General features: G+C 43.7%; 1 protein-coding gene across 13 annotated transcripts in view; it reads left to right on the forward strand.

Annotated features, from left to right (window-relative positions):
* The window catches only part of DMBT1L1 (deleted in malignant brain tumors 1 like 1), a 102,116-nt gene that overhangs the window by 41,176 nt on the left and 50,728 nt on the right, over positions 1 to 10,212 (forward strand). For all 13 annotated transcript variants that reach the window (XM_054243417.2, XM_054243419.2, XM_054243423.2 and 10 more), the window contains exons 17-25: positions 237 to 308; positions 3,454 to 3,601; positions 3,922 to 4,112; positions 5,305 to 5,334; positions 6,112 to 6,153; positions 7,040 to 7,357; positions 8,623 to 8,652; positions 9,343 to 9,660; positions 10,139 to 10,171. In XM_054243417.2, coding sequence (XP_054099392.2) covers positions 237 to 308; positions 3,454 to 3,601; positions 3,922 to 4,112; positions 5,305 to 5,334; positions 6,112 to 6,153; positions 7,040 to 7,357; positions 8,623 to 8,652; positions 9,343 to 9,660; positions 10,139 to 10,171 — 1,182 coding nt within the window. The remainder of the gene's footprint in view (positions 1 to 236; positions 309 to 3,453; positions 3,602 to 3,921; positions 4,113 to 5,304; positions 5,335 to 6,111; positions 6,154 to 7,039; positions 7,358 to 8,622; positions 8,653 to 9,342; positions 9,661 to 10,138; positions 10,172 to 10,212) is intronic.

The following is a 10,212-nucleotide window of genomic DNA, read 5'->3' on the forward strand; positions in this document are numbered from 1 at the left end:
TGTTCTATGGGGGATGGGGAAAGGGAACTATGTTTCAAGCCCTGGGCTTGTTCCTTCCCATACCTAAAGCCACACTGAATGCTGACCAGACTCCTGCTCTGAGAAGCTAAGTCAGGAGCTGATGCTGCATATTTGACTGTGACCTTTAGGCTGTGTCTATTTTCAAAACTTGGTCTTTCCAAAGTTGGGTTTAGAGGATGTTCTATTAGGGATGCCTCTGTTTGTCCCTATGACAGGTGATGAATTATCTGCAACCATAGCCACAACAGAGGCTGTGACCCTGACATCTGCACCTATGCCCCCAGCAGGTAAGTCTTTGGGAAAATGGGGGAAGGAAACATTATGAAACAACCATGTGCTCATAAGCAGAGAAATAGATGCTTTCATGTAGCCAGCATCTCATTTTATGCTCACACAAATCTGCAAGAAAAGTCACCTCTGCTCCACCCTCATTTTTTACACAGAAAGACAGAGAAAATTAATTTACCTAGAAGTAATTGACTAGAAAGCGGTAGAATAAGGATTTGAGCACATACTCTTAGGTCTCAATCCCATGTACCTCTACTTGGCCAAATGCTTCTGAGGGAGACAATATTAGAGGGAGAGAAACTTCTGGCAGACCTGATTGCTAAGACCCAGACACATTAAGACCTAAATTTAGGAATTTTAAAGCCTGATGTCTTTCAGATTGTCTGTGTGTTGTCTTTTGTTTTCTCTGAAACCTTTTAGGACCTTTCCCTGTGCCTTGTGTTTTGAGCTTCCATGATGTTTCACCTTGGTCTGAGTCTTTTTTCCCACATTACTCTACACACTCCCTTTGAGCTTTTAGTTTAGAGATGCATATTCTTCCATTCTTGCAAATTTTCTTGAATTATTTGTTGGTAACAATAGGAAGTTGGTAGAACCAACTTTCCTTCGTTTGTTAACCAGATGAAACACTTGTGGATATTTTCCACTGATCTTAACCAAGAGCCAAAGATCACCTCTTACTTCACCTTATAAGTCTTCTTTCTAGTTCATCCTGCAAGAGGTCTAGACGCCCTCCCTGAGGAAAGAATGTACTCTCTGATTGCCTCCCCAGAGCCTTCTTAACCAGTAGGCTCAAACTGCAGGGACTGGCATGCACAGCTTGTTACCAGCAAAGAGCAGCATCCAAGCTCCCCAAGTGGTGCAAGCCTGCAGGAACTTCTGTACACCAGGAAAGAAAATAAAACTCACCCTAAGTATGCTAGTCCCCATCTGTATTAGGACTAGTTCCATTTTCTTGCCTTTTACTGCATATGTGGGTTGAAGGTATAGAAGAATGATCAATGTCACCTTTGTATGGCATCTGTAACACCTGAATTGCTAGCTTCCAATCCGTGTAACCACACACAATTGAACCTAGTCAATTTAACAAAACGATACTCTGTGATTCAGGACACTTGATATTGACAAATTGTCTCCATACACATGATTTAATTTGATCCTAATAATATCCAGTGAAGTTGCCAACACAGAGACTATCTCCGTTTCTCAGTTGATGAAACTGAGGCTCAAAGAAGCAAAAGAGCTTTATTTTTCTTACATCTTGCCTGCTGCGCTCCTTAAGAAAACATATTGACACATAGTAGGTGTTCAGTAAATGGGGCCAATGTTTACCCCAGTATTTCAAACATCCAGCTACCTGACATGGAATTGAAAAATGGGAAGTCGATACAAACCATCCAACATTTATGCTTGCTAATTAATCATCAGGCTGATTGCTGCCAGATTCTAAACCACATGTTCAAATAAGTGTGATATCAGGCTTCTGAGAACTGCCACACAGATAATGAAGTCGGTACTTCCTTTCATGTCCTCTGTGTGATTGACAGGTCACCCATTAGCTGCCCTGGCAAGGACAGTGGGCACAGGTGGGACTTTTGTGTCCTTTGCTACCTTGATCATCATCTTCTAGCTCTAGCCCTGATGTGATCCTCCAAGGAAATTGAGCCAAAGTACTACTGCCCTGTCTGGGTCTCCCCTCTCAACCTGTGTTCTGGGAGACAAGTTGAGTAACAAATGCCAGTAAATTTATGGTTCTAATTCCATTTCTGTCTAGTAAAAGAAAAAAGTCCAGATAATCAAGTGATGCTCCCTGTCTGGCCTCCCAGCATGGACACCATGAGTGAAGGGCAGGCAGGCAGCCATTAATAGAGCAATGTTGCCAGGGTGGTACCCAAGGCCATGATTTGAGAGGGCTCCCACCATGAGCACATTTTTCTTCTTCACCTTTTCCCCTTCTCTGATAATCTCCATCCTTCTCTATTCTTTCTTTTTCATCTGCCATTTTTTCCTCTGGTCTTGCCTATGTCTTGGGCCTTCAGAAGCTCCACTGAATTTTTCTAGCACCACTTGGGGATAAAGGGCTAAAATACCACTGTTGCAAGGACAGCCTGGCTAGATGACCACGGCCGATGGAGTTTAGGTCTGGTTCTTATACATCCTGATAATCTGATGGAGCCAGCTGTTTCCATTGCCACCAGCATCACCTTTAATTCGGGACTGAATGTTGGACAGATGGATAGACAGAAGCAGAACAGACAGACAGTGGGTGGATAAACAAATTGTCAAATGGACAGACAGGTAGATACAAAATCTTATCAATATTAGGGGGTATTCCGGGGGTGGATGACTAAGGACAACTTCTTTGTACTTAATAGTGAGTTTTTAAGAATGCAATTTGAGGCCAGGCGCAGTGGCTCACGCCTGTAATCCCAGCACTTTGGGAGGCCGAGGCAGGTGGATCACAAAGTCAAGAGATCGAGACCATCCTGGCCAACATGGTGAAACCCCATCTCTACTAAAAATACAAAAAATTAGCTGGGCATGGTGGCGCGTGCCTGTAATCCCAGCTACTCAGGAGGCTGAGGCAAGAGAATTGCCTGAACCCAGGAGGCGCAGGTTGCGGTGAGCTGAGATCGCGCCATTGCACTCCAGCCTGGGTAACAAGAGCGAAACTCCGTCTAAAAAAAAAAAAAAACAAGAATGCAATTTGAATAAATTATAACTGAGAGTGGAAGGACCCTGTCTTCCTCAGAGGCTCCACACTGGCTCAGGTCAATTGGGAAATGGAAGGTACTTTACTCATTACTACTAGTGACTGTACAAAAGTCAAAGCTGCAGAGCCCACAACCAGGAGGTAACCGGAGAAAAACATTCTGGCTGATATTGCATAGTAGCTCTTTCCAGCAAGCCCATGTGGATGGCAGAATTCTTAAAAGAGATGAGAGTTGTTTTAAAATTCAGATGCACTTATCCTCTGATTTCTAAGTCTGCAAGACTTTTTAGACTGGTCAATACTTCTGATGCATCCTAAGACATACTCACACAGTAATACCAAATAAAATCTTCTTTGGAAATAGTTTTATTTTTAAGAAAAGATGTGAATTAAGAAACAATTGAAATTCTAAAATATATTTCTGCATTTAGAAAAATCTCGGTGTGGTGGCATTATTACTAACTCATCTGGAGCGATTAGGAATCCCCCACAGAATGAGATGCATGACAACATCACTTGTGTGTGGGAAATTAAGGCGAATGCATCTGATCATATACTGCTGGCATTTCCACATCTTGAGTAAGTCCTAAGCTGTTATGTATGTACTTAGCTACTTTGTGTCGTTTTTTGGCTCTGCTGTCTTGGACCGCTTCCAGGAGCACATCTCGTGCCAGCCTCCTGTTTCCTCTTCCGTTTAAAATCCCGTCCCCTTAAAGCAATGGCTCTCAGAGGGAAAAAGTAGGATCAAAGGAACCCATGCTGTGTTTAAATGACTGACAGGCTTTTACTTGTATCTCCAACACCTTTAGAGTAACAAAATGAAGCGTTTGCCTCACAGCAGGCCTCTAAGGTCTTCTGATGAGGAAACTGAGAGGCATCCATGGTGTTTGCTTCCCCAGTCTCGACTGCACCAATGAATATTTTGAAATCCTGGACGGTCCTCCATCCTCAACAAAGTCATTGGGAAAGACCTGCTCTGGCTTCCGCCCCACCTACGTCTCCTCCTCCAGCTCAATGACCCTCGTGTATTTCCGAAGCTTCAACAACCTAGGAAAAAACTTCATTGCTTATTATTATTCTGCAACCAAAGGTGAGAATAACGGTAAAGAGCAACAATTCTAGAGCTGGACTCTCTGCCTGGGTGCGAATCACCGTCCTGTTACTTACTCTGTGACCTTGGGCAAGCAGCTTGACCTCTCCCAGCCTCCCTTCCTTTCCTATATAATGGGGACAACAAGAAACCCTGACTTTCTAGGTTTATTGTGAGGGTTGCATGCAATGAGGTAGTAAAAAACTTCGCAAAGTGATGGCACATCATAAATGCTTGATAACGGGCTGCTTTATTGTGAGCTTTTTCATGCTACATGAACATCTTGTTACAGTCAGCCCATTAGAAGGTTCTTTCTGAAGTTACTCTGAATCCAGTACTACGTAGGTGTTTTAGGACCTGCAGAAGAAGTTGTAGTCCCAGCCTACAGAGTACAGAGCGGCTCATGTACAACCAAGAGGATGTTTAAGGCAAATACATGGGGTATGAGTAGAGGACAAATAGAAACACTAGATGAAGGCAAGCAATGGAACAGATAAATGTACTAGAATATTCTAAATTGACATATGCATGCACCTCTGCAAAAGACATTAGGAAAGACAGAAAGTGCAATATAGGTTAAAAGTCTTAAGGAAACGTTGAGGGGAAATGGCCTCTAAAGCTGGCTGAGTTAAAGGTAGAGAAGGTGAGATAGCACATCAGGTGAGGGAGCAGCATGACCTAGAGATAGCAAATATGAAGTGTGTGGCAAGAAGGCCAGACCAAGCCAAGGTTCCCTGCTGAAGTGCAAGGTACTCAGGGTTAGGCACTAATAACAACAACAGTGATCAAAATGCTCAAAATAGCAGCTAACGTTTACTGAATCCCTATTGTATGCCAGGCAGCATTTCAAGCACTTCATGTGTGTTATCCTCACACAGACCCATGGTTCTTTCCTCAGATGAGGAAACTGAGGCTTAGGAGGTTCAGTAATTATCTGAGTCCTGCATTATTCACCACTAAGAGAAAACAGGCAGAGCTCATGAAACTGCAGGTAACTAGTCTCCACTTTTTCCAAAACATTGTTCAAAACAGTCTCTTGTATTTTGCCAAGTGCCAGGGTGACTCACTGAGCAAGCTTTGGAAATGTGCTATAAAACACAATGGAGACGCTCTCTGTACCACAGCAGATAATGAGCCATCACCGTAATTGGCATCAAACAGCTATTGACAATGTATTTCCTTGTATTTGCAGAGGCAGTGTCGCAGACCCCACATCTAATCAGTGAGTCATGTTCATGCTATTACTCAAATTTCACCCCCTGATTTCTTCTTGTGTCCCCCTCCAGGTGCTTTTACCATCATTGTTTGCTCTGTCTCTCATAGATGATTCCTAGTTCCCTGGATAAATCTTCTGTAGATGAGAGATTCCATCTGCACAGTTTGTGCACAAGTATGATGCCCATTTACACTCACACCAAGTTATGCCTACCAAGAGTTGAGTCTCTGTATATTGATAATTGTTGGTTTTATTCCCTTTTTTGTTTCTATCAAAGCCAATGACTCACCTAATTAGATACTCCACTTTTAGAAAATGTTAAAGCAGAAGCAACAGAAGAAACACCTGTTTTCCCCCGAAGGACACTGATCGTGAAGTGTGCATGTTTGCATCGAATGCCACAATTTAAATACTTTTACATTTATGGTAACTGAGCAGAAAAAGAGAATATTATTTTAGTCAAATCACCACCTGTTTTCCCCCGAAGGACACTGATCGTGAAGTGTGCATGTTTGCATCGAATGCCACAATTTAAATACTTTTACATTTATGGTAACTGAGCAGAAAAAGAGAATATTATTTTAGTCAAATCACATATACCTGAGAAACATAAAGATGCACATGAAAGCAGAGTTTGAGTTGGAAGGTCACATGTTACCAAGATTGCAGGGAAAAAGAATCAGCCAGAATCTTGGCATTTACTGAAGACTGATCTCAGAATGCTGCCTCTTGACTTGCCCAAGTCGTCCCTTCTTAATTAAAGAAGTCTTTTTGTATCCACAGCTATCCCAACAGCAACACCCAGGACAGTAACAGCAAGAACAGGTAAGCTCTGAAATGCATTCATTCATTTACCGAGTGTCCTTTCAGCTTGGCGCCTGATTTGTGTCTGCGCCTGTATCTGCTTCATGCACAGAAATTGGACCAACTGCAAATGCTCCATCTATTTGCAAATGGGACACTTGACTCTGCCCAAACTTTTAGAGCCATTTGAAACTTTTGGGATCTTTTGGCTCTAGCATCCCAGGATGAGTAAAGTTTATTTTTTGGTACCTTTCAGAGTCATCAAAGCCTGAGCAGCTTACAAATTCTCTCTAGTGGGGTTCTATCTTTCCTCCTTATAACCAGTACTGAGCATAGTTAGCTCCCCATCTGCATCACCAATAGACTTTTGCAAAGTAAGTGGAGCGTCAGAGTCATTCCAGAGAGAGTGAGATAGAATAGCAGAGAAAAAATTGTGAACTTTGGAATCAGGTTACCTGATGTTAGATCGGCTGCTTACCAGATGTGGGATTTGGGGTGAATCACTTTGCTTCTCCAACTTTCAGTTTCCTCACAGATAAAATCGGCATACCAGTACTCCTCTACTTACCTTCCCGAGTTATGATAAAGGTGGGAGTGAACACATACACACACACACACACACACACACACTTTGTAAAAATCACAAATCACTGTGCCAATTATTTGGTTTTCTGCATTTAGCCAAAACAAATCGGCACATACCTCTGGAAAAATAAATACTCAATTAGTGGACTTTTTAGTGCTATAGATAATCCTAGTGACTTTGCAACTTCCAACTAAGAGGTTGACTAGTTGACCAAATACAAAGTTCTCCACTCGTGGAAGTAGTATGGGGTGGGAAGCTCAACACCCATGGGAAGGGTGCAGTGCCCCCAGGGAACAACAGTCACCAGATCTCTCCCTGCAGGGGACTGGTCAGAGCTGCGGCTGGTGGGTGGCTCTGGCCGGTGCTCAGGACGCGTGGAGATTCTCCACCAGGGCGCCTGGGGCACTGTGTGCGACGACCTGTGGGACCTGAATGAAGCTGAGGTTGTGTGCCGGCAGCTTGGGTGTGGTCGAGCCATGTCTGCCCTTGGGAAGGCCCACTTCGGTCCTGGCTCAGGAGACATCATCCTGGACAACCTCCAGTGCGCTGGTGTGGAGCGCCACCTGGGCCAGTGCGCCCACTCGGGCTGGTCAGAGCACAACTGTGGCCACCACGAGGATGCCAGTGTCATCTGCTCAGGTATCCTCTCCCCTCTACTATGGGCACAGCCAGTCCCAGCATGCTTCAAAACCTCCCTGCGAGGGTTCAGAGTAAGCCTAGAGCAAATACAGGATACTCAAACATGTAGCATTCGATTTTTGCTGTAGCTTTTCTAACTTGGTTAAATAGATGAGGTTTTATCTGCTAGCCTTCAGTATAAAACCTAATTTTCTAATTTGGTAGTATTACCAAAGGTATGTATGCTTTACTGAAACATGCAAATAACACGTTTAATGGTGAGAATTTTTTAAAGATGGGAATAAGGAGCTCATTGAAAGAGGCAGCTGCAGTAGCAAGGCTAGGGGAGAACTCAGAGCCAGGAAGGCTTGAGTCTGGCTTCCACAGCAGGTGCTGACACACAGACTGTATGTGAGCAACACTTCAGCTCTCCCTTAAACATATTGGTAATACTTACTACCGTTTCCTCACTCAATCACAACACCAAGGAAATCTGTGCACTAACCTGACTGACTTCAATTGGCTTGTGACAACTTTTAAAATATATTCTGGATTTTCTTGTGTATCAACAGGTAGCTATCAGTAAGTTAGCCACCTCTGTAATGTCTATTAATCATCCTTTCTGATCATGAGATGCCTTTTGGTAAACAGCTGTGATACCTGATATGACTTGAAAAAATTGGTAATCATAACTCAAATTAGGAGGGCTAAGAGTTGCATAGAGTTGCCCATGTGAGAAGCAGCTCAATTGCATGTCAGTACCTGCTAACCATGACCTTTAATTTCAGGTGCTAACCATGACCTTTAATTTCAGGTGCATACTTAAAAACATTGTCTTACGTGTTGGTGCCTTCGTATGTCTGTTTGCTTTGTGACATCTTATCATGGTTGGCAGGTAACCTAGTGACAAGCTCATGGGTACATGTTATTCCCGCATCTCAATCTTTCAGAGGATGATTGTCTAAATCTGAGGTCCCCCCAAAGACACCCAAAGTGAAACTCACCCGCTGCAAAATTGATGGTTTAAGTCAGATCATCCCAAATGTACCTTTGCATTTGGCCATTTTTTCATAACTCAGTACAAACCAACAACCAGAGAGAAACTTATTTTCATTATCTACAGATAAATCTGCTTCTTCCAGTACTACGTTTTTTTAAAAGGACTAATTTTTCCCACATCAGATGAATAAACACATATAGTGATGGAACTAAAACTTTCATCTTCAGTTGTTAAAGTCAGGATTTAAAAAAAAAAATACTGACTTACTTGTTCTCTCTACAAACAGATGCTGAAGGATCACTTGCTACCAGTCCAGGTCAGTCACATCTTTTATTGATGGGAATTAAATCTCAGCTGTTCTTGATTTTTGTCCTTGAACTATTTGTTTTTTCAGGTCTAAGATCACTATTTATCTAAACTGCAGGGATTTTCACACTACTGAGATTCTATTGGAAAGTCTTATTTAAAAATACTTTTGATTTTTTACATGTGATGATGGGTGTGTGTGTTTGTTAAGTCAATATTTTTTGGAGATGCTAGCAGAGTGAAATGGTGTTTCATGGCCCTTTCACATGTGCTATTCCTCTGGCTCAAGGCATCTCCCCAGCTCTTCCCATGACTAGCTCATTCTCACTTTTTTAAGAGGTGTCTCCCCAGCCCCTTCCTCTCTATTGTCCCTTTCATAGCATCCTATTTTCCCACGTTGGTCCATTTATCATAGTGTGCAATCGTGCACTGTAGCAGTGCTGCATTTGACTAGTAAATAGACTCTGGGCTCCCTGGGGACAGAAATCATATCTCTGGTTTAGAGCTGTATCATCAGTGCCTAACATAAAAGACAATCTGTATGTACTTAAAATAAAATTAAATTGACTGAAGACCCCACAACCTGCAACTCAGGAACACATGAGAAATCTGAGGAGCAAGCCTAAAGTCTGGGGAGTGTGGCAGTGGTGGACCCAGGTGGGGTTTTTTGGGAACTCACATGCTGTATCTCTGTCTACAGAGGACTGGCCGGAGCTACGGCTGATGGGCGGCTCAGGCCGGTGCTCGGGGCGTGTGGAGATTTTCCACCAGGGTGCCTGGGGCACCGTGTGCGATGACTTGTGGGACCTCAATGAAGCCGAGGTTGTGTGCCGGCAGCTGGGGTGTGGGAAGGCTATTTCTAGCCCTGGCGAGGCCCACTTTGGCCCAGGCTCAGGAGACATCTTCCTGGACAACCTCCAGTGCTCTGGGGTAGAGCACCACCTGGGCCAGTGTGCCCACTCGGGCTGGTCAGAACACAACTGTGGCCACCATGAGGATGCCGGTGTCATCTGCTCAGGTATCCTCTCCCCTCTCAGCCAGTGATTCCTGATGCTGCAATTGTGGCATTTTGAAACTGCATCCTGGGTGGAATTTTCATCCATCCATCCATGTGTCTGCCTGTTTCTCAAGTGTCTGCTTTGGACACCACAGGAGTTGCACAGGAAAGATCTCTAATTCATTGGCAGGAGCACCAAATGGACATTACAATGCAGATTCTAGGGTCCCACCCCCAGAGATTATGACTAAGTAGGAAAGGGGCCCTAGAATATGCATCTTAACAAGTAGTCTAGGGATTCTGCATAAGAAGGGCCAAGGGCAATCCAGCCCTGGCTGCTATGGGGCAGAGTTGACCCAGCTGCTGTTCCCCAACCTTCTAGGCTAAGGAATCTGCCAGAGGAGGGTTGAAGTTGCCCAAGGGGTAGTTCTGGCATTCTGGGTTCCTATACCTTGTCGCCCCAAATAGAGTAACCTCTTACCATTTTTTATGCATTCAGATGCAGAAGACCTACCTCCAGCCACACCTCCAGGTATGTCCATATTTTTTTCTAATTCAGGCATCTTTCCAATA

The sequence above is a fragment of the Callithrix jacchus genome, chromosome 12 (assembly GCF_049354715.1).
Source record: "Callithrix jacchus isolate 240 chromosome 12, calJac240_pri, whole genome shotgun sequence".
Taxonomy (NCBI): domain Eukaryota; kingdom Metazoa; phylum Chordata; class Mammalia; order Primates; family Cebidae; genus Callithrix; species Callithrix jacchus.